Source organism: Triticum urartu, chromosome 7 (genome assembly GCF_003073215.2).
Source record: "Triticum urartu cultivar G1812 chromosome 7, Tu2.1, whole genome shotgun sequence".
NCBI lineage: Eukaryota > Viridiplantae > Streptophyta > Magnoliopsida > Poales > Poaceae > Triticum > Triticum urartu.
The window spans coordinates 311,161,619-311,188,968 of record NC_053028.1 but is presented as its reverse complement, the minus strand read 5'-3'; the positions used below and the strand labels follow the sequence as shown (position 1 = coordinate 311,188,968).

General features: G+C 51.0%; 1 protein-coding gene across 3 annotated transcripts; it reads left to right on the top strand.

The window, feature by feature from the left end:
* Positions 1–26,417, top strand: LOC125522538. Of its 3 annotated transcripts, XM_048687587.1 has the most exons (12): positions 1–140; positions 241–327; positions 415–548; positions 11,194–11,252; positions 11,334–11,388; positions 11,508–11,555; positions 21,844–21,880; positions 25,362–25,405; positions 25,485–25,556; positions 25,649–25,696; positions 25,783–25,902; positions 26,132–26,417. In XM_048687587.1, the coding sequence occupies exons 1-12, from the start codon at positions 92–94 to the stop codon at positions 26,210–26,212; spliced, it is 834 nt and encodes a 277-aa protein (XP_048543544.1). In that variant the 5' UTR covers positions 1–91; the 3' UTR covers positions 26,213–26,417. The 3 variants fall into 3 exon arrangements, with proteins under 3 accessions (XP_048543544.1, XP_048543545.1, XP_048543546.1); XM_048687588.1 differs by lacking the exon at positions 11,508–11,555; XM_048687589.1 differs by lacking the exon at positions 21,844–21,880 and having other exon boundaries at positions 11,508–11,523.
* The last annotated feature ends 933 nt before the right edge of the window (positions 26,418–27,350 follow it).

Below are 27,350 nucleotides of genomic sequence, written 5' to 3'. Positions count from 1 at the left end.
AATGGGTATAGATTTAGGGTGTTGAGGTGGACCCCAAACACACAAAAGAAAGGTCACATTCCTTCTCGACCCACCGCTCCGGCCGGCAGCCATGGAGGAGTACCTGGCAAACATGAGGACCCTACGCAGCTACATGAACGGTCCGTCGCGCGAACTCACCGCCCCTTCCCCCGCCCCTGCTCCCGCCGCTCTGACTCTCCAGCCGCCTCGGCTGTCGATGGTTGCGTCGCTGGGCTGCAGATCTGGAAGAGGAGGCAGCGAAGCGGTCAGCGGAGGAGCAGAGGCAGCGCACGGCCATAGATGCTCACGACAGCGACATCGCCTTAGGTTCAAATGTCTCTTGTTTCTATCACTGGATTCGCGCTGCTAATTTTGCCGTCTTGGTTGATGATGTCGCTGTTTATGTTTGGGCAGTGAGGGCGCAGGCGAAACAGGTGAGCAACGAGGCCGAGCACCTTGCCAAGGCGAGGGCGCATGTCTGTGTGGAGATGGCTGAGAAGCAGGGTAGGATCGCCTCACTGGAGGTCGTGGGTGCCACGCTGAAGCAGGTGAGGATCCTGGATTGTTCGTTGTAGCTCTTGCGGAGTTTGCTATCCTGGAAATATGTGCACGTAAGCCGTAATAAGTTATTTGATGGCACTCCTTTGTGGCATGTTGGAGGACGTGAAATGCTATGTTGAACGGTATTTAACGAGTGAATAGTCATGCTTTCGTAGAAGTGGGAAAACAGCGTCAGCTGTTGTGAATTAGTAGGAAGTTGGTTGGTCATAATCGTTAAAAAAATGCAGACGGAGAATCACCTCTTGCTGTGGTCGTGAAGATGGGAGGGCAGGACTCCACCCACTAGGGTTTATATCCTGCCATCCTTGTGCGCATTTGTAGGAACTTTGTGAGATTGGTGGATATGGCTGATCCTTGTTTTGGAAGCGTGTGTTAAGGAGGTGCGTTGTGAGTGCGTTTCCCTTGCAATCGCCAAGAAAAAGGGCAGACTAGAAGTGATGCAATTGGACAGTTATATTTTGTCTTAAATGGTAGTTCTGAAATGCGATGTTCTTTTTGCGGGGGTTGGCTCTTCCAAAATCTGTTCTGAGGGTTAAATTTTTGTCCCATCTGAGATACATTTCTTGCTTTTCATACCCTAATATTGATTTTTTCCCCTTCGGCGCCAGTCCGTTGGGTTGTCAAATCGTCAAATGTAATCCAGGTGTTGGTATTCAGCTGTCAGGGCCTAAGTCCCCGAAGGGATAGTGGTGGATGGTGGGAGGACGGGGGCGGGGAAGGTTGCCTTTGGGTACCGTGATGCCAAGGGGAGATAGGGCTGCAGAGGAGAACCCCTACCTTTTCTATTTATGTTTCTTGCTTGTTTCTCTCAATACCAGTCCCGGGCATTATATATCCTGCAATTTACATGACTTGGAAAGTAAGGACTCTTTAAACCGACTTAGACCTGAACACAATAGGGGAAACCTTCTATTTGTAACAAAAAACCCTATCGCACTCAGATCAAACTTCCTAAGGCTTGAACTTACCTAATCCTGTACTCCTATAACATGGTGGCCACCGAGTCTTGCTTGGGCTTGCACCTGCAGACATAGTGCTGACCCACATGACATCAGTTCCCTCCATGAGCAGCTCGTGCTTGAGCCAGAAGGTTGGGTTCTTATGCTGAAATTCAGTAAGATGTTCACAGGAAGCTTGAGATGCAGCACGACCTGTCCATTGCACAAACATTTGTTGCATGCCATGACTAAGACGAGCCACAAGTAAAGAGAGATGTTGGGAAGTTTGTTCAGCGGTGCCACATTGCAAGGGCTAGGTCCAGAACATAGGGTTATACATGTCTTTGTCTGTTCCTGTTGCTCCATGGGAGGATATCTCTATGGACTTCGTCTTGGGTTAGCCAAGAACAAGACGAGGGAATGATGCTGTGTTTGTGGTCATGGACAGATTTCTAAAATGGCTCATTTCATGCCATGTCGCAAGACAACAGATGCTCATCATGTGGCTAACCTATTCTTTCGAGAAGTGGTCAGACTTCATGGAGTTCCAAGGTCCATCGTCTCAAACCGCGATAGCAAGTTTCTTGCTGCATTTTGGCTCACTTTGTGGAAGCAAGTCAACACTGCATTCAGATTTTCTAGCACTGCCTATCCACAAACAGATGGACAAAATGGAAGCGGTGAACAATTTTTTGGGTAATCCTACAATAACTCTTTTTTCATTGTCTACGATGAAGTTCCATCACACGTGGTGGACCTCGTGAAGCTACCATCAAGGGGAAACTCAAATTCAGTATCGTCCTTTGCTGATAATTACACTGAGTTGTTTGAAGAAATTCATGGTATTTCGAAAGCACAAAATCGGAAATATAAACAACTTGCTGACTGCAAAAGGAGGCTGAAATCATTCCAAGTTGGTGGTAAGGTGATGGTCTACCTCTGGAAAGAAAGATTGCCTTTTAGGTATTAAAGGGAAGCTTAGAAGCGAAGGTATGTGCCCTTCTCTATTATGAGGAAGATAAAATGATAATGCTTATGTGATAGATCTTCCAAGCGAGATGGGGATATCCAACACATTTAATGTTGCGACTTGACTATACCATCCAGAAGAAGCGCTCTATGAAGTTAACTTGAGGTCGAGTTCCAAACAACCAGGGGAGAATGATGAGGAACAATAGAGGAAAAAACATATGTCAAATCTGTTTGCTACTTCTAGATACTTCTACTCTAGTCTAGTGTTTCTTTTCTTTTCTTAACCTAGCCACTGTTTTCTTGAGTCTTCTAGCTATGAGTAGCTATGAGTAGAATGGTGAATCTTAAGTGATGTTTTCTAGAGTGTTCTAAGCTATAAGTAGAAGTGAAATGTGAGGGCTTCCCAAAGCCCTATAAATAGAAGTCATCACCTCTAGTTTGTAACAAGACTATTTACCACCACTTCCTATAATAGAGTTTGGTGTTCTTATCTAAGATTTTGAGTAGATCTTGTGCTCTAGGAGTTTTGGATTGAACTCCTGCTGCCACATTGGCCTATTTCCACCTCTAGAGCGATATCTAGTGCAACTCGTTGAAGTAGGTCCTTCAACACGTGTTGTACACTTTGTAGCAGCAAGGTTTGTTCCTCCACAACAACCTTGTGCTACTTCAGGTGTCATGTGGAAGGAGGCCCCAGAATCAAGAATCTAGAGCAAAGATGTACCTGACGAAGAGTGGTGGTGGATCAGATGTCTGACCATCAGAACTAGCAGAACCTAAGGGTGGTGCAGAAGCAGCAACGCGGCGCAGCAAGGTGAGCATCTCCTGGTGAACCTTCTGAAGGTAGCCCTCACGAGAATTAGAGGAGCCTCCTGGGTCCATACGAGGATGGCCAACACGGTGATCGTGTCTCTTTCTCTTGATGCACTCCATGATCATGTGACCATCCTGCTTGCTATAGGTGCAGAAAGCACTTGTGGAGGCTGCTGGCACCAGTGTAGGAGAGGGCACACCATGCAATAGCGGTGAAGCGCGCGCAGCCAGGACTGCTTAAGAGGACGACAACAAGCCCGTGCTGCGTAGACGTAACTCCTCAGATCGCACCTCAGCAAGGGCCTCCAGAGAGAGCCGAGGATGGCGTGCCAATAGCTGAGCACGACTCTGCTCGAACTCTGGTCGGAGGCGAGTGAGGAATTCGTAGAGGCAACAAACCTCCAGCTTAGCTTGTTGCTGCACACAACACTGCATCTGTGACAAACATCAGCTCCCAGATAGCCCAATTGGCACCACACATCCGATATCTCCTAGTCATCCACAGTAGCATCTCCCTGTTGTAGCTGTTGCTCTTGACAAACATTAGAGAGATACATGCCACCCCCTGTAGATTCGTAATGACGGCGAGGCGCTCCCACATCTGATGGTAAGGGCCACCACATTCATGGTAAGATCAACATCCATGCCGTTCACCAAGATAGAAGAGGCTCGAGCATCATCATTTGTCCATTGATTGTACAGGTGAAGTTGATTATGATACTCTTCTTTTCAGTGGCCTCCTCAAAGGCATCTAGCATCTCACGTTGATCGGTATTACCGGCATCAACAGGGAAGGCCAACTTAGCCAAAGGAGTGGGCAGTAGAGGACAGGCCAGAGCACATGTGAGGTGCTCCCAGACCAGCTGGCCCCTCATGTGCAGCTTGATGTACTGCACCCAGTCCTTGTAGTTCCGTGCATCAAAGATAACAGGACATCGGGGGACTAGGGCAGCACCGGTGGTGGTGTGGTAGGAGCTAGGACCCTACCGGGTCTAGGGCGGAGGTTGTAGGGGAAGGAGGGTGCTGGATGTGGCGGAGCTCGCGGTCGCCGGCGGCAAGGCGCTGTCGTGCGCGAGGGAGGAGGCAGCGGCGCAAGGAGCAGGAGGCGGCTAGGGTTAGGGTCCGGCTCCTCTGGGAGCCGGGCAATAGAATTATTCTTATTGCTTAATTCTCAAAGAATCTTACAACTAGTATATATAACCACGATGAAAATAAAATAGATAACTTGCGGGCTAAGCCCCTAACTAAACCTGCCCAGTGGGCCTCCTACGGGCATAAGTCTGCCCGGTCATAACATCTCTCCCCGCCTGCGCAAACAACTCGTCCTCGAGCTGGAAGACTGGGTAGTGCTGGTGGAACTCGTCGCACTGCTCCCAAGTAGCATCCTCCTCTAGAAGTCCAGCCCACTGAATCAACACGTACCACACCCCGCGACGTAGCTGGGCCTTCCACCTTCTCCAGTCCTGGAAGGAGGCGCCCGTCGGAGGTTGGAGGAAGCGCTGGAGGGGCCGCAGGTGGCTCCCCACAGAAGGGCTTCAGCAGACCCACATGAAAGACGTCGTGGATGCGGGCGCCGGCCGGAAGCTGAAGCCGGTAGGCCACCTTCCCGATGCGCTCCAAGACAGCAGAAGGTCCGGCGTAGCGAGGACCCAGCTTGCGCTTTGCGTGTGGGTCCAGTGACTGCGTAGAGTGATGAAGGAGACGCAGCCACACCCAATCACCCACCGCGAACTCCGCCTCGCGATGGTGGTCGTCGTAGTAGTGCTTGGCCAGCTGCTGGGCCTGAAGGAGGCGTTGCCGGACCTCTGCCAGCATCTCGTCACGACGCCGCATAAGATCACTGGCCACCTCTGTCCGAGCCGTCGCCGGATCAACTGACAGGATGGGTGGGGGCGGCCTGCTGTAGACCACCTCAAATGGAGTGGCGCGCAGGGCGGAGTGATAGGAGGTGTTGTAGCAGTACTCCGCCCACGAGAGCCAATCCACCCAAGCGCGAGGACGATCACCTGTGACACAACACAAATACATTGTAATCACCTTGTTAACAACCTCGGATTGGCCGTTCGTCTGAGTATGGAAGGCCGTGCTCAGGCGGAGCTTCACACCCGCCAACCGGAAGAGATCGCGCGAGACATGTCCGGTGAACACCGGGTCCCGATCGTTGACGATCGAAGAGGGAAACCCGTGGAGGCGGACGATACCGTCGAAGAAGGCACGGGCCACGGATGCGGCCGTGTAGGGATGACCGAGCGCGATGAAGTGAGCATACTTGGAGAAGTGGTCGACCACCGTGAGAATGACCGATTTGCCGCCCACCTTGGGGAGGCCCTCGATGAAGTCCATGGAGATATCCGCCCAGACCTGAGACGACACCTCCAAGGGCTGGAGCAGACCAGCCGGCCGTAGTGTCTCCGTCTTGTTACGCTGGCACGTCACACAAGACCGTACCCAGTCGCGGACCAGGGCCCGATCACCTGGGCTGTAGAAGTCGGCGCGGAGCCGATGGAGGGTTTTCTGCACACCCTCATGGCCCGCCGAGTGGGCTAGCAACAGCACCTGGTGACGTAGATCGTCGTGCACTGGCACGAAGACCCGACGCCCATGAAGGAGCAACCCATCGGCGAGGCGCCACGGCTCCTCCAGCTCACCTGCAGCCAGCTGCTGCTGAAGGAGGAGCGCGTCTGGCGCGGCCGTTGTCGCCCGGCGGATGTCGGTGAAGAGGGCGAAAGTAGGCCCCGAGCGGATGCAGAGCATCGCCCCCTCGTAGTCGCCGACGGCGGTGTCGTGGTTGGCGTCGCGGCGAGACAAAGCGTCGGCCACAGTGTTAAGGCGGCCCGGGCGATACTCAACGGTGAAGTCGAAGCCGAAGAGCTTGCTGATCCATTGGTGCTGCGGCGCGGTCGAGAGCCTCTGGTCCAACAAGAACTTGAGGCTGTAGTGGTCCGTGCGAATTCGAAAAGACCGACCCCACAGATAGGGCCGCCATTGGCGCACCGCCTGCACCAAGCCAATGAGCTCACGCTCATAAGCCGCGAGCTTAAGATGGCGCGCGAGAAGGGCCTGCTGAAGAAGGCGAGGGGTCCATCGCCCTGATGAAGGACGACACCGAACCCCGCATCGGAGGCGTCGCAGTCCACGACGAACGGCCAGTCGAAGTCCGGCATCTGAAGGACGGGGCCTGTCGTGAGGGCCCCCTTGAGGGCCTCGAACGCCATGGTCGCCTCCTCATCCCAGGCAAAGGCGTCGCGACGTAGCAGGCGTGTGAGTGGAGATGCGATGAGGCAGAACTCCCGGATAAATTTTCGGTAGTACCCCGCGAGGCCCAGAAACCCGCAGAGAGCCCGCGGTGAATGCGGGGTCGGCTAGGCGGCGACTGCCGCCACCTTGTCGGCGTCCATGGCCACCCCCTCGGCCGAGATGACGTGGCCGAGGTAGGCGACGGAAGGCGTCCCGAACGAGCACTTCGAGCGCTTAGGATGAAGATGATGCGCTCGAAGCTCGTTGAAGACGATGGCGACGTGCTGAAGGTGCTCCGCCCATGAGGCGCTGTAGATAAGAATATCATCAAAGAAAACGAGTACAAACCGACGCAAGTAGGGGCGGAGGACGTCGTTCATCAGAGCCTGAAAGTCGGCGGTGCATTGGAGAGACCAAACGGCATGACCAAGAACTCGAAGTGGCCGTGATGAGTCCGAAACGCTGTCTTGGCGATATCATTCGGGTGCATGTGCACCTGGTGGTAACCTAACCGGAGATCAAGCTTGGTGAAGAAGCGCGCCCCATGTAGCTCGTCCAGGAGCTCATCGACCACCGGGATAGGAAACTTGTCCTTAAGCATCAGGGCATTAAGGGCGCGGTAGTCGATGCAGAAGCGCCACGTGCCGTCCGACTTGCGGACGAGGAGGGCCGGCGTGGAGAATGGTGATGTGGAGATCCGGATGATGGCCGTGGCGAGCATGAGCGCGCACTACCGCTCCAACTCGTCCTTCTGCAGCTGCGGATAGCGGTATGGCCGGATTGCCACCGGCGCCGAGCCCGGCAGGAGATGAATGCGGTGATCATACACCCGAGCTGGCGGGAGGCCCCGGGGCTCGTCGAAGAGGTCGCCGTGCTGCTGCAGGAGGTGATCCAACAGTGGGTGCTCGGCCTCGGTGGTGGTCGCCACCAGCTGGAGTTGCGGTGTTGACGGGGAGGCGCCCCCAACGCCCTCCCATCGGACGTGGCAGACGAGACGCCAGAAGGTCATCGTCAGGGCGTCGAAGTCCCAGAGGATGGGACCGAGGGTGCGCAGGAAGTCGACGCCGAGGATGAAGTCGAAACAGCCCAAGTCGATGCCTGCGCACATGATGGTGAAGTGTTCGTTGCCGATGGTGATGGACACGTTCGGCGCGAGCCCATGACACCGGAGACGATTGCCGTTGGCCACCATGACCCGAAGTTGCTCCCCGCCCGTCGGCTGAAGCGCTAAGCGGCGCATGGTAGCCTCGGGCAGGAAGTTATGTGTGGAGCCCGTATCCAAGAGGGCCACCAGGCGCTCGCCGTGTATCATCACCAGCAAGAGCATGGTCCGCTCGTCGCGGATGTCAGCAAGCGCATGGAGCGAGACCACGAGTGCCGTCGCCGGGGCGGCCGCGGGTGCGGCCTCGGTAGCTGCTGGGGGCGGTAGCGCGTCGAGCCCGTCGGCCGGGGCATCCTCCTCGATGTAGTCGGCCATCTCCAAGTAGAAGAGGCGCGGGCAGACATGGCCCGACGCGTAGGGCTCATCGCAGTTATAGCAAAGCCCCTGGCGCCGACGCTCCAGCTGCTTCGCCTGAGAAAGATGACGGAAGGGCCGCGTCGCGGCCAGGGTGGTAGTCGCCGGTGCGGCCGGGAGTGGCCGGCCTGGCGCAGGGGGCTGCCTGGCGGCCTGGCGGCCTCCTCGAGCCGGGGCTGCCTGCTGCATGGACTGGGCGCGACACTCGAAGGCGCGGGTGTAGTACATGGCCGTCTGAAGATCCTGGGGTCTCCGAAGCACCACGTCCACGCGGATGTGATCCGGAAGTCCATCAACGAAGAGGTCGGCCCGCTGTTGCGCCGTCACGCCCGACGCGTGGCATGCCAGGGCCTGGAAGCGGGCGGCGAAGTCCTGCACCATGGAGGTGAAGGGAAGGCGGCCTAGCTCTGCCAGGCGGCTCCCGCGGATCGGTGGCCCAAAACGAAGGAGGCAGAGCTCGCTGAAGCGCTCCCAAGGGGGCATGCTGCCCTTGTCCTGCTCGAGGGCGTAATATCATGTCTGTGCCGCGCCGCGGAGGTGGTAAGAGGCGAGCCAGGTACGCTCCGAGGCGAGGGTGAGCTGCCCGCGAAAGAACTGCTCACACTGGTTGAGCTAGTTAAGGGGGTCCTCCGTGCCGTCATAAGTGGCGAAGTCAATTTTGGCGAACCGCGGTAGTGTCTGGGTCAGGGCGTCGTGGCCGACTGGCTCGGAGGTGCGGAGCAGCGAGGATTGGGGCGCCCGGTCAGCATGGGCGCGACCCGTGTAGTGACCCGCAGAGCCGAATGGGTCGCTGTACTGCAGAGTGGGCGCTGGCAGGTCTCCAGCCGACGTGTAGACGGGCGGCGGTGATGATTCGGTCAGCCAGGCCGGGATTGGGGATGGCGACGGCGGAAAGCGTACTTGCTGGATCGGTACGCCCCCCTGCGTGGCGGACCCGGGCCCCGTGCTGGGCGGCGGTGGGGCCGACAGCGGCGGCTGAGGCGGGACGGACCCGGGTGGCGTGGGTGGCGCGGCGAGGGCCGGCGCCGCCCACTGCGGCCATTGGGGGCGGCGGCGGCGGCTGAAGCGGCCAGTGGTAGTGTAGAGGCCCGGCCGGCGCCGCGTGTGCCGAGTACCACGGCAGGGCGGCTGGCCCGGTCGCGGCGGCCGGCGGCGGCCCATAGGGGCCGGCCAGATATAGCCGGATCCCTTGGACGGTGGTGACGAGATCGTTGAGGACCCCGGTGATCTCTGCCGGGGAGTAGACGGCACGGTGAAGGGCGGCGACTGGCCGGTGGAGGCGCCCCGCGGTGCAACCATGCAGCGCTGCGGGGAGAGCCAGCGGCACGGTGGAGAGGTCGGACGGCGCGGCGGAGAGGGTTGGTGATGCGGCGGTGGTGGACAGCAGCGGCGGGGTGGGCCGTGGTGCAGACATGATCGGACCCAAGCTACCTGATACCAAATTGGTAGGAGCTAGGACCCCACCGGGTTTAGGGCGAAGGTTGTAGGGGAAGGAGGGTGCTGGACGTGGCGGAGCTCGCGGTCGACGGCACAACCGTCGTGCGCGAGGGAGGAGGCGGCGGCGCAAGGAGCAGGAGGCGGCTAGGGTTAGGGTCCGGCTCCCAGAGGAGCCGTGCAATAGAATTATTCTTATTGCTTAATTCTCAAAGAATCTTACAACTAGTATATATAACCACGATGAAAATAAAATAGATAACTTGCGGGCTAAGCCCCTAACTAAACCTGCCCAGTGGGCCTCCTACGGGCATAAGTCTGCCCGGTCATAACATGGTGGAGGACGCCATTCTAGCAGGGGCTTCATGGCGGCAGCAGACCAGGAGGAGAAAGCAGCAGCAGGTCGTTCAAGACGAGCAGCAGCAAAGGGCGCAGAGGATCAAACACCCAGTTTTCTTGTCTGGTGCAGGGCACCACTTCCTTTTGGTCCTGAGAAGTAGCAAGGTGGGGAAGAAGAACTAGGAGGCTGACGGCGTAGCAATGGCGGCGCCGGCCAGGAAGGACAGCGAAAGCAGCGGCCTAGAACGGTGGTGGCTATCAACAGCAGGATCAGCTCAGGTCTGCCAGGAAGAACAGGGGAGAGGCTTGATGAAGAGAGGGCGGCGGTTGAGGAACCTAACCTCTTATACGATGTTATGAAGTGAGCTTCTATTAAACGGGCCAACATGCCAACTGTACATATACATGCGAGGGAAATAAGCAAAGAAGCCCCTATACAATATGATAACTACACAGCTCAACCCTGTTCTAACATGTGGAGGTTAGCTATCCACGTGCCAGAACCATGACTAGGATTCAAGATCTTATGGGTTTCAACTCTAGCCTACCCCAACTTGTTTGGGACCAAAAGGATTTGTTCTTTATCTCAATACAAACGAGCATATACTTGATGTTACTTCGCTTTGTATTTGTTGACAGGTTAATTTTCTTGTTCTTAAAAAAAAATACTCGCCACGTTTTATTTGATGCGGTCCATGCTCCATTTCATCTCAAGAAGTTAGTTGGCATATGCTAATATTTGTTATGAGTATTGAACTGCTATGGTAACAAAGCACTGGCATGACATACTGCTATAAATATCTGCTGATTATTTCCTATGTTTTTAAAGCGTCCTTAAGGCGACGCCTAGGCGTCGAAGCGCTCCCCCTCCGCTTTGGAAAATCGACCACTTTGGGTGCCTAGGCGTCCAAAGCGCCCGCCTAGGCGTCGCCTAGGCGCCAAAGCGCCCCCCTCCCTAAGGCGGTAAGGCGTCGCCTTAAAAACGTTGATTATTTCAACGAAATGCAGCTGTTCCTATCGTATCGCTTTTATTGAAATTCATGCCCTGTAAGTCGTCTGGTTTTGTGTTCTTTTACCAAAATTTAAGATTTGTTTCATTTGGACTAAACATAAACTGTATATTAGACATGTGTTACTTTATAAAGGTGTTCTTTGAAGAGACCTTTGTTAATCAGAAATTTGACCATCCTTCTATTATGTGGAATCTTATATTCTTGCATTTTCTTTCTTTTCCACAAATGTTCAATTCCCACCCTTTGTTCGTGGTGTCCAGAGATATATACTCAAGAGTTTAGTTATCTTGCAAGTTGCAACATCATAGTTCATCCTAGATTTTTTTCCCGCATGCATGCTTTCGATTACAATCTTTGCCATCCTACATAGACGTTAGACCTCCTCCAGCTGGAAATCACAAGTACATCTGCAAAACTCGGCCAGAAAAGGTACATCTGTGACCTCTAAAAAGGATCATGCTGTGAGTTCTGAATTGTAAGATAGACTAATCGATTACTTTCTAATGGCAGATTATTTTACACGAAGACAATGGAAACTTTGAGTGTCAAACTACAAGAGCATCAGGTTAGTATTTAGTTTGTTCCTATGTCGATATTTTCTGATCGTAATTATATGTTTCATGAGTAAAATTATCTAGTTACAAGTGCTATTTCCTTGAAACCGTGCACTTTTTTACTTTGTAGGGATGGCTTGATTCAGATAAGAATAAGATGGTTGCAATAGAACCATTTGTAAGTCTTAAATTCTCATAGTGAATTTGTTTTCTTTTCTTACCATAATTACTATTTCATGTAAAAAATCCATGTCCTTGTTATTCTAGTTTATGTGTTGTATATTCGGGAAGTCCATGTCCATAGGAGTCTCAAGAGTACGCTCATCACTAAGAGTCGCACGAGCAAGAAGATCCTGGGTACACTTTCCTTGGGAAATAAAAAAGCCATCAGAGGTGGAGGAAACCTCAATCCCAAGAAAGTAACAAAGAGGACCAAGATCAGACATAAGAAACTTCTCACCGAGTCGGGCCTTGACAAAGGCAATGTACTCAGAATCATCGCCAATGATGATCATGTCATCGACGTATAGAAGAAGAGTGCGACCACGAGCAGAAAGGTGGACAAACAGCGTTGGATCATGAGCACTGGGCGAAAAACCAGCTGCAGTGACCACAGAGGCAAAACACTCAAACCAAGCGTAGGGGGCTTGCTTAAAGGCCATAGAGAGAGCGACGAAGACGACAAATCATGCCATCATGAACTGAATACCCAGGTGGTGGTTGCATATAAACTTCCTCGTGCAACTCACCATTGAGAAAGGCATTCTTAACATCAAGCTGAGAAACGAACCAGTGGTGAACAGAGGCCACAACAAGAAGTGTGCGGACGGTGGTCATATGGGCTACAGGAGCAAAAGTCTCACCGTAATCATGACCATGCTCCTGCTGAAAGCCATGAGCCACAAGACGAGTTTTATAACGCTCAAGAGAACTATCAGAGCGAGTCTTAATCTTATAGACCCACTTACAAGTGACGGGACAAATATGGGGAGGAAGAGAAACCAGATCCCACGTGCCGGTGCGCTCAAGGGCAGCAATCTCCTCTGCCATCGTAAACTGCCATTCAGGATTAACAACAGCATCTCGATAAGAAGTGGGCTCAAGAACGGCCAAAAGACCATAGTGAGAAGGAGAATATCGGTCAGGGGGGGACAAGGCCGAGAACGAAGACCATAAGTCGGCTGAGAGGAGGAAGACGACACACCAGAAGTAGAGGGCACATCAGTAGACTCACCCACAACACGTGGACGACGAGTATAATGGAAAGGAAAGGAGGGAAGAGGTGGAATCACTGGAGGTGGAGATGGGGAATGTATCAGTGAAGGTGGAAAGTCATGCGATGAGGGAGGAGAAGAAACCGTAGGAGAGAATGACGTCGGATCTACGACAGCGGGACGAGGAGTAGGAATACCGGGCACAGAGGGAGGTGTATCTGGAAACGTAAGGAAAGAGATGTCCATGGAAAAGGCCAAGGAGGATGGACGTGGGTAGAAGGGACGAGACTCGTCAAAGGTCACATCCCGGGAAATAAGCATCCGGCGACCGACAGGATCCCAACAATATAGCCGTTATGCCCATCACTGTATCCGAGAAAGACACACTCAACAGATTAAGCGCTCAGTTTGGTGTGTTCAAGAGGGGCAAGCAAAACATAGCAAACGCAACCAAACAAACGAAGCACTGAATAATCAGGAGAATGACCAGAAAGACGCCCGAGAGGAATACCACCCTGTAGAGCAGCAGATGGCTGAATGTTGATGAGAGAGGTGGAAGTGGTAACAACCTCAGCCCTGAAGTGAGGCGGAAGAGAGGCGGCGTTCATCATCACACGTGCCGTCTCAAGAAGATGACGATACTTGCGCTCAGCCACACCATTTTGAGCATGAGCATCAGGGCAAGAGAACTGAGTAAGAGTACCTTGCTCAACAAGGAATCCTCGCAACGCATGGGAGATGTACTCACCAGCTGAATTTGCGCGAAAAACACGAGTGGAATATTGGGTATGAACCATGGCAACAATTTTTGTGTGTATATAGATCCAAGTGTATCGAGAAAAATCGTCTATAAAGATGATATAGTAGCGATGACCCCCTTCGAAGCGAAGGGAGCTGGACCCCGAACATCATAGTGTACGAGATCAAAAGGGCGTTCGGACACTGACCCACTGTGATGATAGGGTAGTTGAATGTGCTTACCAAGCCTACAACCCAGACAATCCAACCAAGCGTTACCGGAGACAGACCCCAAAACACCGCGATGAACCGAAGTTGAGAGACGAGAACTACATAAATGGCCAAGACGATGATGCCAGTGCTGAAAAGAGCTGGTAGATGCAGCAACAGGGGCTGCGAGACTGGTGGCGGTGGCAGCAGAGGGAATACGAAGGCAGTCAAGCTCCCAGAGACCATCAGAGCGTCAAGGGCCAGCACCAAGCAGAGCACCTGTGCGACGATCTTGAACAGAACAGGAATCAATGTCGAGAATGACCCTACAACTAGAGTCAACAATCTGACCACCAGATATGAGCTGCATTGTAAGTCGAGGAACATGAGCGATAGAGGGAACATGAAATGAAGAAGTGCTAAGAGTGCCTCGACTAGCTACAAGGAGGGGAGTGCCATCAGCCGTAAGAACACGAACAAGAGACTCAATAGGTCGAATGGAGGTCAAAGTGGAAGAATCATTAGTCATATGAAAAGATGCTCCAGTATCAAAAATCCATGGGGATGTACCTGAACGAGTAGAAGGTGGTTTCTCGGTGCTAGAAGAGTCAGTTACGAAACCTGCAGAACCTGTCGGTGAAGAATCCCAAGCAACAAGCAGACATCGCAGCTGCGCAATCTCACGCGCAGACAGGGACACAACGGAAGAGGTCGAGGTAGAAACACCTGCCGATGATGAGCAGTCACCACCACCCGTGGAAGCCGCATGTAGAGTCGATTGAGAGTCCTATGTGGAAGCCATAGGGGGAATCGACGTAGAGCGGTCACCGCCGCGCGTGGAAGCCACGAGAGGAGTCGACGTAGAGCGGTCACCGCCACTTGTGGAAATCGTGAGAGGAGTCGACGTAGAGCGGCCAGCAGCACCGGTGGAAGTCGCAAAAGGTGTCGAAGTAAAGCGACAACCATCACCTTCAAGCGCGCGAGCACCAAGCACCGAGGAACGACGCATGTGCGAGACGGGATCAATCGAGGACCAAACCGATCCAGAAAATTGTTTGAGGAGCGGACGGAGAGCCTCGATCTGGAGCGTTAGACAGCTCGATCCAGAGGGCGGCCGAAACGGGAGCACGTGCAGCAGTGGGGCGTCCCGACCTGGGATGCAGCGGCGGCAGGAGCTGCAAAGGATCGCCAAAGAGAAGTCCTAAATATCCATAAGTCCTCATGTTATTGTTTAAGTTCCATATCTTCTGAAAGTTTTCTGGCAAGCTCTTCATCAGCACCAATCTGAGCTTGAGTTGAGGGTTAATGTTGGTTAAGAATTTCCTCAAAGTACCAGACATCCTCAAGTCTTCAGATTCTTTAGCTGCTGATGTTGCTTCCTCATCAATAGAAACTTAAGGAGCATCTTGAACACTAGGCTCAGATACAAAGTGGCTTGAGAACTAGGAGCCTCTTCAGAAACAGGGGCTTGAAGTAAAAAAGCACCCTGAGTATCACTTTGAATTTCTTGGTCCTCCACATGCTCTTGAGCACTTGGCTCATGTACATCATCTTGAGCAGTGGGCTTACTTGCATCTTGTGCAGTCAAACTATCTAAAGCAGTGTTTGTGATTGGAGAACTTTGTGCCACATCCTCTACCTGAGCTTCTGTAGGCACTGTATCTTGGACTGAGTGACTTGAGCCACATCCTCTACCTGAGCTTCTGTAGGCACTGTATCTTGGACTGAGTGACTTGAACTTGGTTCAACAAGTACATTCTCTATGAATTTTTTTAGCACTGGTAGTAATGGCTTGACCTTGAAGCAAGGCATCTTGAATAGCTGCCAGCCTTTGTCTTTCTTTAGCTTTTGCAACAAGCCATTCTTTAGATTTTGCGTTTTTGCTAGACCAACACTCCTTCATGATCTACCTCTTCCTGTTCCTCTATTAGCATGAACAGAAGTAGCAGCCATCTTAGTCCTCGACTAACAAATAAGTGTGATGGAGGCACAACATACAATGGAGCCTCAGTCACTAGGTTTGCCAAATCTATATCTTCTTTGGCTTGAGCTGCTTGAGGGACATCAACAGGCAGCAACAACTGTCCTGGTTCTCTTTCTGGTAGCCCTAAGGGCATCTCCAACGCCATGCATCGAAATGCCCGCAAATGTCCGAACCGCGCTGTTTGGACACGTTAGGCCAATGCCATGCACCAAATGTCCACAACATGGTCCAGACGTCCGAAATCCCACAAATTGGAAGCAAAGTTGGGGCCCTTGGGGGAGGTTTGCGGGCGTCCGGTCCTCCGCCATGTAGCCCTCCGACCTCCCCCCTCCCCCCAAAAAAACCCCACTCGGAGCCTTGCTATTCTCACTCCGTCCCTCTGCTTGCACTGTATCCGCATAGTCTGAGACCACCGCCGTTGCTGTACCGCCCAGCCCTCGTCGGTCCTCCGCCGCTACACTCGGATGCCTACGCCTCCCTTCCACCGCTAGTTCCGCCGCCAGGTACCCTTCGTCCCTGCACATTTGTGTCCATGGCGGACACCATGTCCGACAAGTGTTCGGCCAAATGCCATAGCCATTTTTATTTTACTTTTTGTTGTTTACTTTGAAGCAAACACAATGGATTCGGACGATGAGTAGTTCTACTCCGAGTTCATTTATATGTCCTTGTCAAATGAGGACGAATACAAGGATGAAACAACAATGATGCTCGCGTTATTGATGATGCCCAATGTGCGGAGGCGCATGCTCTCAATTTCAAGGGATCAACCAAGGGACATAGAGTGATGAATTAGAATAGGGCACGGGGCATATGATGTCGATGGACTACTACTTTGTTCCCGATGTGCTATTCGAGCACTATTTCTGCCGTTGATCCAGATGAGGCGAACTGTGTTCGATAGCCTCTACAATAGTGTCCGGGCCTATGATGACTGCTTCATCTTGAAGAAGGATGCCGTTGGAAACATTGGATTCTCTAGTTACCAGAAGTGCACGACTACATTAAGGATGCTTGCCTATGGCACGGAGTACCTCCGGATGTCCGAAAGCACATGTCTCGAAGCCATGGTCAGGTTTGCTACTACGGTGATCAAGGTGTTTGGATCGGAGTACTTGGCACTGTAGGAAGCAAGAGGGTGGCCAGGTATGCAGATCCCTGGATTGCATGCATTGGCAATGGAAGAATTGCCCATATGCTCTACAAGGACAATATCAGGACCATTGTAAGAAGCCCACCATTCTTGAAGCAAATGCATTAGAAGGCCTCTGGATTTGGCACTCTTTGGGCTGCCTGGGTCTCACAATGACATCAATGTGTTGTGGCGGTCTCCATTGTTTGCAAGATTGTGTGCGGGAGAAGCTCCTTCGTGCAACTATACCATAAATGGTCATGACTCAGGATGCAAGTGGGATGGGTTGCGAGCTCCTTGCGGTCGTTGACTTGCCCGAAAAAGTTATGTGAGCAATGCTGTAGAATACCAAGCTTTTATGCGGGGCCTGTGGGCGCCGCAAGCCTGCATGTGCCCTGAATTCGTTGAACTTCGCTCACGCCTGCCTGAGGTGATGCTCTGCCTTACCACAACACATCAATGCTGACTTGCTGATTACTTTCTTTGGCGAGGGCAACTTGGCACATGTACACATGGGGGAGTCGGTTGATTGATTATTATCTCTGGTTGACACTTCTCGCCGTGAGCAAAACCTGTACAAAGTTGGTCGAGTATTCTAATCAATTCGGTTCTGGTGTTGCTCCGGCCTTCGTGCTACATGCACTAGAAGCTAGTGACAAACGTAGATGAATCGATTGAGCCATGAACTTAGCTTGTGCAGATGTCTAGTTGCAAATAAAAAGTGAAAAGTCTAAGGCCAACGTGCCATGCACGATGGATATGAAGGTGGGTGATTATGCAGGCCTATTGTGGGTCATGTGGATTGACCGCGAATGCCCACTTTGATCGAAGGGGTGAGAAGGGCATTTGGAGTGCTCCAAACCCGTTTTGCAGTTGTTCGAGGACCTGCAAGAATATGAGATGCAGAGACGTTGTGGGAAGTGCAACATGTGTGATCATGCACACCATGATTGTGGAGGATGAGGGTGACGGAGTTCGTCATGGTCTGGAATCTGAGCGCATGGGTGATCCTATCCAACTTACAGATCAGAATTCGGCGACGTTCACTGAAGGATGGGGATGCAAACACATCATTCTTCCACCGGCAGAGCACCTACTGCCGACAGAAGAATAGGATGCACAACATCACCTCCGCGATTGCGTCCTCATCGAGCACACCGATGTGGAGGAAGCGACTTTCTTACACTTCGATGGCCTACTGGGCACCTTTGTCGATCGCGACTGCATGCTGAACCTTGTGGCGCAACATGGAGGAGATTTGGAATGCAATAAAGCGGCTTCCTGCATGCAAGGCGCCGGGCCCTGACGGCTCTACTCCCGAGTTCCTTCGTGCCTCTTGGCACACGGTTAAGCAGGACATTGTGGACGTCTTCCAGCAGCTCTATGACATGTGCGGACAAGGATTTTGCCGCTTCAACCAAGTGCTCCTTACCTTGCTGCCCAAGCGCGTCGATGTTGTCGGATTCGCTGACTGCAGGTCTATTAGTCTGATCCATCTTGTCGCTAAGTTTGCGAAAACACTCTCGCTGCGCCTTGCCTCTAAGTTGGATGGCCTCGTTAGCTCGAACTAGAACGCTTTCATCCCAGGGCACAACATTCTCGATAACTTTGTCCTGGTAAGCAATCAGCCTGCCTGCTCCACTAGCTCAAGGCCCCCAGAGTCCTCCTCATTCTTGACCTCATGAAGGCCTTTGATTCCATCTCATGGCCGTTCCTGTTTGAGGTATTGCGCTGCTATGGCTTCAGGGATCGCTTCCTGGAATGGCTTGCAATCCTGCTACCTTTGGCGAGCACGCGAATCCTCAATGGTGCCCCTAGACCGCCAATTTGGCATCGCCACGGCCTCCGACAAAGTGACCCGCTGTCCCCATAGCTCTTTGTCCTCGCCGTGGATGTGCTTGGGCGTTTGATCAGTCGTGTCGTCTCTCTTGGTATCAGCCGCACCTGCGACGCTCCATCCTGACAATCTCACTATATGTTGTCGATATCGTGTTGTGTTGTCACCCATCGCCAGCTAAGGTCATTGTGGTGAAGGAGATCCTCCAGCTATTTGGCCACGCCTCCGAGCTCCGCATCAACTTCGCTAAGAGCTCCGCCACCCTCCATTGTGACATCGGCGTAGCAACACCTGTTGTCTAGCTCCTGGGGTGCCCAATCGTTGAGCTCCCGCTCACTTGGGAATTCCAATAACGGTGAGACGCCCCACTGCCGCGCAGCTGCAGCCTCTCGTGTATACGACACAAGGACAACTTCCATCTTGGAAAGCAGGACTCATGAAGAAGGCTGGGCGCCTCACGACAGTCAAGTCTGTCCTCTATGCGATCCCCATACACCAGCTGTTGGTCTTTGCGTCGTCCAAGAAAATCATCAGGCATCTCGGGTAGATTAAGATAGGGTTCCTGTGGGCTGGGTGCGAGGCTGCCAATAGCGGGCAACTGCCATGTCAATTGCGCCGAACTTGTCACCCAATTGAGTTTGGAGGCCTCGGCATCCCAAGACCTAGAGCGAACCAGGCTGGCGCTTTGCTTGCGATGGCTTTGGTTGAGCCGCACTCATAGCAAGCGAGCATGTAGCAACTTAGACTTGCAGTTCTGTGCCGAGGAGTGAGCTCTATTCTTTTCCTCCACCTCGATGGCAATGGGTGATGGCCGCACCGCCTTATTTTGGGAGGACCAGTGGATCGGCGGGCGCTCAGTCAGCGAGATTGCTCCGTAGCCTTCCGATTGCGTCGCTAAGCGCCGCCGAAAACTACGAACCGTCTCTGATGGACTTCTGGCCAACATTTGGGCTCGTAACATCCATGGCGCACCGGGCGTCTACAAGATCGGACAGTACATCCAGCTCTGGTATGCCGTCGGGCACACCACCCTGACCACGAAGCCCGATCACCTACTGTGGAAGTGGACTTCGAGCGGTGTTCACTCTGCGAAATCCTACTATCAGGCCACCTTCCAGGGCTCGCTCCGCAGCAGCTCCTGGAAGCCATTTGGAGGAACGCCACCTCGGGTGTGCTTCTTCCACCGACTAGCTGACCAGGATCGGTGCTGGACTGCCTTGTTCGCCGCGGCCTCCAGCACCGCAGCTCATGCCTCCTCTGCTGCCAGAGCCCCGAGTCGATGCGCCACCTGCGTCTCTGCTACCCGTTCCCAGACAGGTTTGGCACGAGATGCTTGCCTAACTGCGCATGTCACCGCCGAACGATGACGCCTCCCTCCTGGACTGGTGGCACGCTTCTTAACAACACACCCCAAAACCCATGCGCAAAGGCCTCACCCCCATTGCCCTTCTCGCCACATGGATGATTTGGAAACACCATAAGGAATGTGTCTTCGAGGGTGCCCAACCATTTGTCAGCAGCCTGGTTGCGAAGATAAGGGACGAGGCAAAGCTTTGGGCCTGAGCTGGCGCTTCCGGACTCCATGACACTATGCCCCGATCTTGGGATGTACATTAATTTCCTTGCATTGCTCACTACCCGTGCCTCTCGAGGATTGTAACTTCAACTCTTCCTTCTCAATGAAAAGAAACGCAAAAGTCTCTTTGTGTTTTCTCGAAAAAAAAGGATCCAACATCCAGGGCTATATGATCACTGTAGATAGCATTAGAGTTAGATCCTGATCCAGACATCTTGCAAGCAGACAACTAAGCAGACCAATGAGCAAAGCAGACCAACAAATGCCTATGGATGATATATAGATGAGAAGTAGAGGTAAGATACACATGGATACAAAGAAAGTAACGGAAAAATTAAAATGACGCAATTTTTAGTTTTCCGCAAGGTCTGATAGTTCCAAATAGAAATTTAGCCGGTAGTACCAAGCAGTTATAAAGCTGCAGGGTTATAAAGCTGCAGGGCACACTGCTAAAATAGCGTCGGCAATTCCGAGCAATAGTTTTGAACAGTGACATCTTGGACGCTAGCTCAACATTGTTCCGGTCGTATCAAGAGGTACTACTACGATGGTTTTGGGCTGTGTAAAAGATTTGAAATTACAGAATGAAAATCGATGGATTTTTAGTGTATCTTGCATGGATTGTGGGGTGTTTGAGAAGAATATATCGGCCTAAAGATTCTAAGCAGATCTAGTCTTAAAATTAAACATGGATTAGGGCTAGGGTCTGCAAATACCCTGGCGGTTGCACGGCAAGTATGACGGAAGATTTACTATATTGCGTCAAGCAGATTTAACGGAGAAAGTGCATGGAAATGTCGCAAAACGACAATGATGATGGCAGAGGCGATTGGAAAGCTTGAGCACAACAAGCACATATGGATCGAAGTGAACCTGTAGAGGTGCGTACTCGGTACACTGTCCGATAGTATCGTAAACAAAAGGACCACTGGTACCGAGCCTTTGGTTTAAAGCAGTGCCAGGGATGAAAGATTAAAATCCACAAACAAAAAAGATAAATATTCGATAACTCATATAGAGATTTTACTAGAGGTTTCAAACACCTCAGAGAATTTTTGAAGGTGGAAACTTGGTCGGTAGTTCTTGGAACATCATCCAGTACTTCCAGGGTTTGCAGAACAAATGATCGAGTGCATAGATGGAGTAGAATTTAGGTAAAATGAGCATAGATAGAGACTAGAGAATCCTATGTGTTCTTGTCACTTCCAATTGGCAAACACAAAGACAAGCCAAAGCAACAATTGGATGATCTTGAACAAATACATGCATACCAACATGATTCTAGTCCTTGTAGCTAAAAGAAAAAGAAGTAAAACAAAACACAACAAACTAGAGAGTTTGTCACCGCTTAGTCAACTAATGACATTGGATCCTGTATGTCAAGTTCGTCATAAGCTTAGCTTGAAGAGAAGATATGGTTGTTAACTGTCATGGCTCAAATGTGTCTCCTTGTAACAAAAAAAACTTTCTATCCCTAATAGCTTAGAGACAACCAAACAACCACTTACCTCTAACCGAAGTAAAAGTAATTTAAGCATGAGAATAACTTTGTATGGTGTGTTTATTCATGGTAATTCAACTCTTGCATAAGTTGTACATGAATGTTTGACAGTTATTAGGCCACTTTGAATTGAGTAAGTTGATATCCAACATCTACTATGCAAGTTGGACCATAAGGATTTTTATTAATTCATTCCCTCTTTGTCGTTTCACGCTCTTGTTAAGCGAGGCAATATATTGTTTCGATCATCGTTGTAACATATGCACCCATGCAGGTTGAAGCACCTATGAACAAGCAGAACATTTTTGAAGGTACGGGTTCTGCTAAACAAAAAGTCAAATAATAGTGGCTTTTAATTATTCTTTCCATCTTCGGACATGAGTCAGTTCATATGCTTGTTGTATGCATGTTACTTAGCTTGCCTTGGCGTGGGGTTAGTTTTTCTTCAGGACCCAACTGCGCCCATCTTCACCAGTCGAGGAAAAGCTTGTGTTCCACACCTATGAGTACTATTCATACACATGACAAACAAAGGTTCCAACATAACATTTTAATGATTTTAAAAAATACATACATGCCTTTATTACGAATGCTTTACACAGCTAGTCAATGAATTATGCAAGTTGGAGACTCGTGCTCCTACCAAAAACCGAATCACGGAGTTGGATAGGTTGTTGGTTCGGTTGGGGGCACTAGTAGAAGAGGCAAAACAAGGATGTGACAGTGATTCTGTGAAGAAACTTCCATCTTGGACGATCTGACGGTGATCGTAGCTAACACCCTGGTGAAGGACGAGGAGCTTAAGCATAGATGGCGGGAGCACTTAGACAAGCTGTTCAATGGGGGGAATGAGAGCTCTACCATTGAACTGGATGACTCCTTTGATGATACCAGTAGGTGTTTTGTGCGGTGAATCCAGGAGTCGGAGGTCAAGGAGGCTCTAAAAATGATGAAAGGAGGCAAGGCTATGGGCCCTGATTGTATCCCCATTGAGGTGTGGACAGGCCTCGGAGACATAGCTATAGTATGGCTAGCTAAGCTTTTCAACCTCATTTTTCGGGCAAACAAGATGCCAGAAGAATGGAGACGGAGTATATTAGTACCAATCTTCAAGAACAAGGGGATGTTCAGAGTTGTACTAATTACCATGGAATTAAGCTGATGAGCCATACAATGAAGCTATGAGAGAGAGTCATTGAGCACCGCTTAAGAAGTGTGACAAGCGTGACCAAAATCAGTTTGGTTTCATGCCTCACGGAATCCATTTTCTTGGTACGGCAACTCATGGAGAGATACAGGGAGCAAAAGAAGGACATGCATATGGTGTTCATTGACTTAGAGAAGGCCTACGATAAGATACCACGGAATGTCATGTGGTGGGCCTTGGAGAAACAGAAAGTCCCAGCAAAGTACATTACCCTCATCAAGGACATATATGATAATGTTGTGACAAGTGTTCGAACAAGTGATGGCAACACTGATGACTTCTCGGTTAAAATAGGACTGCACCAGGGGTCAGCTTTGAGCCCTTATCTTTTCGCTCTGGTGATGGATGGGGTCACAAGGGATATACAGGGAGATATCCCATGGTGTATGCTCTTTGCGGATGATGTGGTGCTAGTCGATGATAGTCGGCAATAGGAAGTTAGAGCTATGGAGACAAGCCTTGGAATTTGAAGGTTTTAGACTTAGTAGAACTAAAACCGAGTACATGAGGTGCGGTTTCAGTACTAGTAGGCACGTGGAGGAGGAGGTTAGTCTTGATGGGCAGGTGGTGCCTCGAAGGACACCTTTAGATATTTGGGGTCTATGCTGCAGAAGGATAGGGATATCGATGATGTGAGTCATCGAATCAAAGCTGAATGGATGAAGTGGCGCCAAGCTTCTGGCATTCTTTGTGACAAGAGAGTGCCACAAATGCTAGAAGGCAAGTTCTATAGGGCGGCGGTTTGACCCGCAATGTTGTATGGCGCTGAGTTATTGGCCGACTAAAAGGCGACATGTTCAACAGTTAGGTGTGGCGGAGATGCGTATGTTGAGATGGATGTGTGGCCACACAAGGAAGGACGGCGTCCGGAATGATGATATACGAGATAGAGTTGGGGTAGTGCCGATTGAAGAGAAGCTTGTCCAACATCGTCTGAGATGGTTTGGGCATATTCAGCGCAGGCCCCAGAAGCGCTGGTGCGTAGCGGACGGCTAAAGCGTGCTGATAATGTCAAGAGAGGTCGGGGTAGACCGAACTTGACATGGGAGGAGTCCATAAAGAGGGATCTCAAGGACTGGATTATCGAAAGAGAACTAGCTATGGAAAGGGGTGCGTGGAAGCTTGCTATCCATGTGCCAGAACCATGAGTTGGTTGCGAGATCTTATGGGTTTCACCTCTAGCCTACCACAACTTGTTTGGGACTAAAAGCTTTGTTGTTGGAGAAGTCTACTTAATACCATGACGTTTGACACAGCCATGTCGTTTGGCGTCCGACTACATTACCCTTAAGGTTTAGAAACTAGCTACCAAACCTTTGCGAAGCCATTAAAACCCACCGGGGAGCTCTAGGAGGCGGTTTCATTAGCATGATTCTTTGATATGCCTCGTGGGGGTAGCTTAACTTATCCATCTTTTCTCTCTTTCGCCAGTAGCCATTATTTCCTGATTATCAAAGTAGCAACATCCTGACTGTACCATCTCCTATAATTGTGGGCCTAAGCTACCTGTGCCTTGTGCTTTCGATTTGCACATTCCTTCACCCCACCATGCCTCTGCGTCACTGCACCAGTCTCTTACTTACCACTCGCCCATATCTACCCTTAAGGCTGGAACATTCTTTTGCTATATAAGCGACTTGCTAATTTCAAGTGCTAACCCACATCACTAGACATGTTTTCTTGGGAACACACCCTTAGACTTGTGTTGAAGTTTTTGTCACTTTGAACTGACTACTATGCAATGCTAACCATAAGCATGCACTAAGGAGTCTAAGTTGCTCTGGTACTAGGTGATAAATAACACAAGCTTGGCTCATTTTCTCAGAGTGGTGCCTCACAGGGTGGTCGTGGGGCAACTTGGTTTGATTGGACGAGGTGAGTGGGATGGAGTGGTTGATGGTCTCGTCATTGGAATACACAGGAGGCAGATGCCACAGGGGCAGCGAGTCAGCTACATGGTGCAATTGAGCCGTTGTCCAAGGGTGCACATAGAGCGGCAAAGCTAGGTCACAAGGGGTAGCTACAAACACTTTGTGCATGGGCTCCTCAAACTTGGCAGCCATGAAGCTACGTGAGGATGATACTGTGTTGCACTACGAAGCACACATGAGCTGGGTGAGGTAATCATGCCCCCCACCTGTCAGTGTCAGTTCCAATCTTGGATGCTGCCAGGATGCCAGGAGCAAACTTCATGGAAGCATAATGGTCCCATCTCAGGTGCTATGTACTAGCTTCTTGATGAATGGAAGCAGTGCTGCTGATATGGAGTATCTGAACAATCTACATGAGGTGGTTTTCTGCAATTAGTAAAAAAAAGAACTTTTGATCGACGCAATTAGCAAACTACATGCGTGCACTGACCAGGCTCTGTTTATATTACCTGTTTTCTGTTTGAGTGATGTTACTTTGCTTGAAATTTTGAGATTAAACTATTAGCTTACTATCAGGTCTGCACCATTCTAGATATCATCTTGACTTTTAACTTGTGAAACTGTTACATTGGATAACATAAATAGGAAATTTTGTCAATTGTGAAACTGTAACTAATAGCTTCACCTGAATATTGATCTGTTGTGTTATTGCAGGGAAGAGGTATGAAGTGCTCAACTTAGGAGGGAGCATAGACAAGGTATTCCATGCTTCCCATTCTCCTCCTGTAGCAAAGGAACATCCAACCTGTCATGTGTCGCTCACTAACTAATAAACAGGAATCTGACGTTGGAAAGAAGCTACTGGATATCAAAGCAAAAGGATCACAGCTCCTCTTAGAAATCAGCGAAGTATTCTAGTTCTGGAGACTCTTATGGCCCTAGATCTGCCAAGCAGTCGCAATTGCTGTTTTAGTTAAACTAAAGAATTATTAACTTTGCAGTGTAAGCAGACCCTTGAGCAGGAGAGCAACATAACTGCTAGATTCCCTGTAAGTTCAGTGTGTTTCTTAACCGTAAACATCATTCTGTTATCAAGTCATTCTCCATGTGTGTTATTTCATCCTGGTGCCTGCAGGCTGCAGTACAGGAGATGGATATTAAGTCCTTGGAGGAGGAATACAAAGGTCTACAAGGTGATGGAGCTGGAGAAGCCGAGTACTTCCAGTCTCTTGAAGAACAAATCATTAAAATGAAGGTGTTTTACCGATACTTTTCAGTTTGGTTGCTCCATGATTTAATCTAATTGATTTCCTTTTTCTTCTTCTCATGGAGAAATACATATACTACCTCCGATCCAAATTAATTGACGCAGCTTTAGTACAAAGTTGTGCTAAAGTTGCGTCAATTAATTTGGATCGGAGGGAGTGCGTTACTTTCAATGATGCCATGTGCAGTCTTAAGAAGCTGAACATCTTTCCCTGCAGGGAGTTTCTGATCCTATTAAATGCTGCTGCGGACTGGAGTACAATGTAGAACTAGGCGGGGAGTCCATGGGTGTAAGATAAACTCAGCCGCAGATTGCCACAGGTTCAGTGCGTTTAAAGTATGTATATGCGCAGCTGGCGTAGGCTGCGCTTGGGCGGTTTATATTTTCCACCTGTATTAATCTACAAGGGCATTTTTCTGTGCACACCTGAGATACAAGTGTAACGAAAACACAATTGTAAAATTCTGGATTTCTGCTTGGATAGCATCGTATTTAGCCTGTCAGCAACATACAGCAAAACAAGTCATTCTGAGATTCAGAAACTTCAGGTATAGCGCCAGATGCCACAACGATGCGGACAATGATGCGGACAATGACGGAGATGAATTGGTCAGTTTGCCAGGTGGTGTGCGACGACCTCAACTCCTCTTGTACTGCCGGTCATGGCGTGCTGCTCCAGTCTCTGTCGGCAGCCGGCAGTCACCACTGCCGTCTTCATAAAGTTCACTCCGGCAGTCAGCATGGACATTTCCAGACCTTGCCAAGGTAGCTGCCGCCGCCACGGAACCCGCTCACAACCGCCACCGACGTTGCCTCAGCCCACGCTCTTTGCCGGCCTGGTCAGGACCGCAGCCTGCCAGTTCGTTGCCGCCTCAACCTGCTGGTCGGCGGGAACTCCAGCCGAGCATGGCAAGGCACGTGATGCCGCCGCCACGGAACCCGCTCACAACCGCCACCGACGTTGCCTCAGCCCACGCTCTTTGCCGGCCTGGTCAGGACCGCAGCCTGCCAGTTCGTTGCCGCCTCAACCTGCTGGTCGGCGGGAACTCCAGCCGAGCATGGCAAGGCACGTGATGTCGGCGCCAGTAACTCGCCAGGCCTATGGTCCCCGACACCGGTGGCTCGTCCATTCCTGTGCCTGGAGCCGTCCGTCCGGAGGTATGCGCCCTTGGAGCCCACGCTCTTTGCCGGTCTGGTCAGGACCGCAGCCTGCCAGTTTGTTGCTGCCTCAACCCGCTGGTCGGCGGGAACTCCAGCCGAGCATGGCAAGGCACGTGACGTTGGCGCCAGGAACTCGCCAGGCCTATGGTCCCTGACACTGGTGGCTCGGCTATTTCCTGTGCCTGGAGCCGTTCGTCCGGAGGCATGCGCCCTCGTCCTTGGCTAGATTTTTTTTAGACAAACTCGCGAAACTTTTATTCAACCGTCACAATGTT